This window comes from Neoarius graeffei, chromosome 3, assembly GCF_027579695.1.
Source record: "Neoarius graeffei isolate fNeoGra1 chromosome 3, fNeoGra1.pri, whole genome shotgun sequence".
NCBI lineage: Eukaryota > Metazoa > Chordata > Actinopteri > Siluriformes > Ariidae > Neoarius > Neoarius graeffei.
Window position 1 is genome coordinate 104,686,546 of NC_083571.1, and position 5,568 is coordinate 104,692,113.

The following is a 5,568-nucleotide window of genomic DNA, read 5'->3' on the forward strand; positions in this document are numbered from 1 at the left end:
CATGATGTCTGTATAAATCAACCTGTTCTGGAAGGACCCTGGCTCTGCAACGCTACTAAGCAACCTGAGAACCAAGGAGCCTCCAAACAGGTCAGAGACAAAGTTGTGGAGAAGTATAGATCAGGGTTGGGTTAAAAAAAAATCCCAAACTTTGAATATCCCACGGAGCACCATTAATCCATTATAGCAAAATGGAAAGAATATGGCACCACTACAAACCTGACAAGTGAAGGCCACCCACCAAAACTCACAGACCGGGCAAGGAGGGCATTAATCAGAGATGCAACAAAGATAAGACTGAAGGAGCTGCAAAGAGCCACAGCGGAGATGGGAGCATCTGGGGCGTTATTGGAAGCGTGGCCAGAAAAAAGTAATTGCTTAAAGAAAAAAAACACGTTTGGAGTTTGCCCAACAGCATGTGACAGACTCCCCAAACACATGGAAGAAGATTCTCTGGTCAATTGAGACTAAAATTGAACTTTTGGGCAATTATGGGAAATGCCATGTGTGGCGCAAACCCAACATCCTGAGAACACCATTCCTACAGTGAAGCATGGTGGTGGCAGCATCATGCTGTGGGGATATTTTTCATCTGCAGGGACAGGAAAGCTGGTCAGGACTGAAGGAAAGATGGATGGCACTAAATACAGGGCAATTCTGGAGGAAAACCTGTTTGAGTCGGCCAGAGGTTTGAGACTGGGATGAAGGTTCATGTTCCAGCAGGACAATGACCCTAAATATACAGCTAAAGCTACATTGGAGTGGTTTAAAGGGAAACATTTAAATGTCTTGGAATGGCCTAATCAAAGCCCAGACCTTAATCCAATTAAGAATCTGTGGCCTAACTTGAAGATTGCTGTACACCAACGCAACCCATCTAACTTGAAGGAGCTGGAGCAGTTTTGCCTTGAGGAATGGGCATAAATCCCAGTGGCTGTATGTGCTAAGCTAATAGTGACATACCCCAACAGACTTGCAACTGTAATTGCAGCAAAAGTTGGCTTGACAAAGTATTGACTTTGGGGGTGTGAATACATACGCACATTCCAGATTTCTGTTTTTTTTATCTTAATTATTGTTTATCACAATAAATAAAACAATTTGCACCTTTAAAGTGGTAGGCATGTTGTGTGAATCAAATGATGCTAACCCTCCAAAAATCCATTTTAATTCCAGCTTGTAATGCGACAAAACAGGACAAACACCAAGGGGGATGAATACTTTTGCAAGATACTGTAGCTGGCAACTAGTTTTACTGGAAATATTATAGCAAGTTTTATTTTAAGTTTGGACTTGGTTTGTTCTGTAGGCAACTAATTTTGCCTATTTCAAGCTTAAGTAAAATATGGTAACTGATTATAGAACAAAACCACTTCCAATTTGAAATCAGAAAAATGTCTGCAGAAAGATGAGAAATTGGACGGCAGTCAAGATGTTTAATTACTAAGGTCTCGCTTTTTTTCCACATGGATGACTCAGTCTGCTTGCGGTGTCAGTTTGTTGGCCGTTGGTGGGTTTTGCCCACACCAGTGCAGTCTCTCCTCTCTTCGGTTCTTCTTCCACTTGCAGGAGAGCAACATTCGAAAGGTCTTCTGGAAAGTTTTGTTGCATAAGGCGTAGCACATGGGGTTTACGGTGCTGTTGACGTAGCAAAGCCAGTAGCCCAAGTGCCAGAGGGACAGAGGGATGCAGTCAGAGCAGAAGGTGGAGATAAGCACCATGATATTATATGGAGTCCAGGTCAGAATAAAGGCCAGGAGAATAGCGCTGAGGGCCTGAGCTGCTTTCTTCTCCTTGATGAGAACCATTCTCTTCCTTTTAGTGATTTGAATTTTGAGACTGGAATCCATAGGTTGGTTTGAAGAAGGCGCAGATGTAACTGTTGCTTGTTGTGATGATGGGCAAGGATGTGTAACAGGTCCACGGTTGGCTTTCTGGGGGCTGATGTTCTTCAGGACTGGCTTGAACTTGTAGGAGATGCATTTCTTGTTCTTTTGTGAGCAATACTTGGTGGAATTAGCAAGATTGTACCTTTCTTCATAACAGTTCAACGGCTCATCCTGATTTTTGTAGGAATCTTGAGACGGTGCTTCTGAAACAGGACGCTCCTCATCTTCAGAGGATGTGTAGCTATTGAGAGCAGCGGCCTGCTCTGATTTCACCCACATGTCGTCAGACTGGACCGTTGTCTTGGTCATGTTACTCTGGTTTGATGAAGACCATGAGCCATGTGTTCTGTTCTGGTCAGTGCTGAAAGCGAAGCAAGATCGTTGTCTTCGTGTTTTTGGGTTGTCCCGATTGTCCACAGATGTGATCCCTTGGAGCTCAGCCAAGTCTTTTGTACGTTTCTCAGTTTCCTTGTAAATCCTGCAGTATAAAATGGTCATAATGGAGACAGGAATGTAAAAGGCTGCTATGGCTGTTCCAAATGTAATCACAGGTTCTGAGAAGAACTGAATCTGGCACTGGTCTGGAGGAACTGTCCTTTCACCCACAAAATACTGCCAGCATAAAATCGGAGGGGCCCATAAGATGAACGATATAAGCCATGCCAAGCCGATCATAATGCCAGCACGCTTGGGAGTTCGTTTAGCCCTGTAGGTAAGTGGCCTTGTAATGGAGAAATATCTATCAAAGCTGATCACCAGCAAGTTCATGACTGAAGCATTGCTTGCCACGTAGTCCAGAGCTAACCAGAGATCGCATGCTAAGTTTCCCAGAGACCAGTATCCCATCAGAATGTATGTAGTGTAAAGGTTCATCGAGAACACTCCGATAATGAGGTCTGCAAAAGCCAAACTTAGTAAATAGTAGTTGTTTACTGTCTTCAGTTGACTGTTCACTTTGAAAGAAAGCATCACCAAAACGTTTCCCACGATGGTGATCAGGCTTGCAACAGCAGACACAGTAGCAATAGAAATGACTTCCCAAAGATTATGTGGAACTGACAGGATGACTGATGCGTTTCCACCTGCTGTGGAGTTATGAAGTTGTTCATCCATCTTTCTGTTGACCATCTACTGGGAGCAAACGCCAGGTAAACAGTCTTCTTTGTACTTCATATTCAATTATCAGCGTATAACCTGAAATTAGAAAACAGAAACAGATTTGAACACGTTTGATTTTGTTTTGAGGTGTGTGTTTTGTACATATATATATATATATATATATATATATATATATATATATATATATATATATCATCATTATCTGTAGCCGCTTTATCCTGTTCTACAGGGTCGCAGGCAAGCTGGAGCCTATCCCAGCTGACTACGGGCGAAAGGCGGGGTACACCCTGGACAAGTCGCCAGGTCATCACAGGGCTGACACATAGACACAGACAACCATTCACACTCACATTCACACCTACGGTCAATTTAGAGTCACCAGTTAACCTAACCTGCATGTCTTTGGACTGTGGGGGAAACCGGAGCACCCGGAGGAAACCCACGCGGACACGGGGAGAACATGCAAACTCCGCACAGAAAGGCCCTCGCCGGCCACGGGGATCGAACCCGGACCTTCTTGCTGTGAGGCAACAGCGCTAACCACTACACCACCGTGCCGCCCACTGTGCAAAAGTCTCACCCTATATATATTTTTTCATACAAACTTGGTTATAGATTTCTATTTTATGATTTCTACATTAGGCGGCACGGTGGTGTAGTGGTTAGCACTGTCGCCTCACAGCTAGCAGGTCCTGGGTTTGAGCCCAGTGGCCAACAGGGGCCTTTCTTTCTGTGTGGAGTTTGCATGTTCTCCCCGTGTCTGCGTGGGTTTCCTCCGGGTGCTCCGGTTTCCCCCACAGTCCAAAGACATGCAGGTTAGGTAAATTGGTGGCTCTAAATTGACCGTAGGTGTGAATGTGAGTGTGAATGGTTGTCTGTGTCTCTGTGTCAGCCCTGCGATGATCTGGCAACTTGTCCAGGGTGTACCCCGCCTCTCGCCCGTAGTCAGCTGGGATAGGCTCCAGCTTGCCTGTGACCCTGTACAGGATAAGTGGTTATGGATAATGGATGGATGGAATGGATGGACTTCAACATTATCCAGTCAGTATAAAAACATTTTAGAGTTCCAAACGTTCGTTTTCCACCACAAAATTAAATGTAACAGAAATATTGATGTTTATGCATTGTATTCAAGAACTGTGGCTGGTTCTGCAAGATGCTCAGTAAAACCTACAGCTCATTTCCTTCTACATTGTAAAACTGCACTCATTGTACCTGAGACAACTATTTTTTTTTTATGCAAAGGGTCGTCTCACACCAAATATTGACTTTGTTTCATTTATTATGGCTTACTGCTGTTTATGGTATTTTTTTTTTTTACATTAAAACATTTCATTATTTTGTAAGCCATTTTTGGTCTCCAGCATTTCTTTACATGTGCCTAAGACTTTTTCACAGTACTGCGTGTGTGTGTGTGTGTGTGTGTGTGTGTGTGTGTGTGTGTGTGTGTGCGCACATACATACAGTGGTGCTTGAAAGTTTATGAACCCTTTAGAATTTTCTATATTTCTGCATAAATATGACCACAAACATTATCAGATTTTCACACAAGTCCTAAAAGTAGATAAAGAGAACCCGGTTAAACAAATGAGACAAAAATATTATACTTGGTCATTTATTTATTGAGGAAAATGATCCAATATTGCAGATCTGTGAGTGGCAAAAGTATGTGAACCTTTGCTTTCAGTATCTGGTGTGACCCCCTTGTGCAGCAATAACTGCAACTAAACGTTTGCGGTAACTGTTGATCAGTCCTGCACACCGGCTTGGAGGAATTTTAGCCCATTCCTCCGTACAGAACAGCTTCAACTCTGGGATGTTGGTGGGTTTCCTCACATGAACTGCTCGCTTCAGGTCCTTCCACAACATTCCGATTGGATTAAGGTCAGGACTTTGACTTGGCCATTTCAAAACATTAACTTTATTCTTCTTTAACCATTCTTTGGTAGAACGACTTGTGTGCTTAGGGTCGTTGTCTTGCTGCATGACCCACCTTCTCTTGAGATTCAGTTCATGGACAGATGTCCTGACATTTTCCTTTAGAATTCGCTGGTATAATTCACCTGCGATGACCTGGCGACTTGTCCAGGGTGTACCTGCCTCTTGCCCATAGTCAGCTGGGATAGGCTCCAGCTTGCCTGCGACCCTGTAGAACAGGATAAGCGGCTACAGATAATGGATGGATGGATGGAATAATTCAGAATTCATTGTTCCATCAATGATGGCAAGCCGTCCTGGCCCAGATGCAGCAAAACAGGCCCAAACCATGATACTACCACCACCATGTTTCACAGATGGGATAAGGTTCTTATGCTGGAACACAGTGTGTTCCTGTCTCCAAACATAACACTTTTCATTTAAACCAAAAAGTTCTATTTTGGTCTCATCCATCCACAAAACATTATTCCAATAGCCTTCTGTCTTGTCGACGTGATCTTTAGCAAACTACAGATGAGCAGCAATGGTTTTTTTGGAGAGCAGTGCCTTTCTCCTTGCAACCCTGCCATGCACACCATTGTTGTTCAGTGTTCTCCTGATGGTGGACTCATGAACATTAACA

General features: G+C 43.6%; 1 protein-coding gene across 1 annotated transcript; it reads right to left on the reverse strand.

The window, feature by feature from the left end:
* Positions 1-1,475: 1,475 nt before the first annotated feature.
* Positions 1,476-3,002, reverse strand: chrm5b (cholinergic receptor, muscarinic 5b). The gene has a single exon (XM_060916129.1). It carries the CDS (start codon positions 3,000-3,002, stop codon positions 1,476-1,478), a length of 1,527 nt encoding a protein of 508 aa, XP_060772112.1.
* Positions 3,003-5,568: the final 2,566 nt, after the last annotated feature.

Coding starts and splice junctions, on each gene's coding strand:
- chrm5b (XM_060916129.1), bottom strand. CDS start 3,002: ATGGATGAACAACTTCATAACTCCACAGCAGGTGGAAACGCATCAGTC.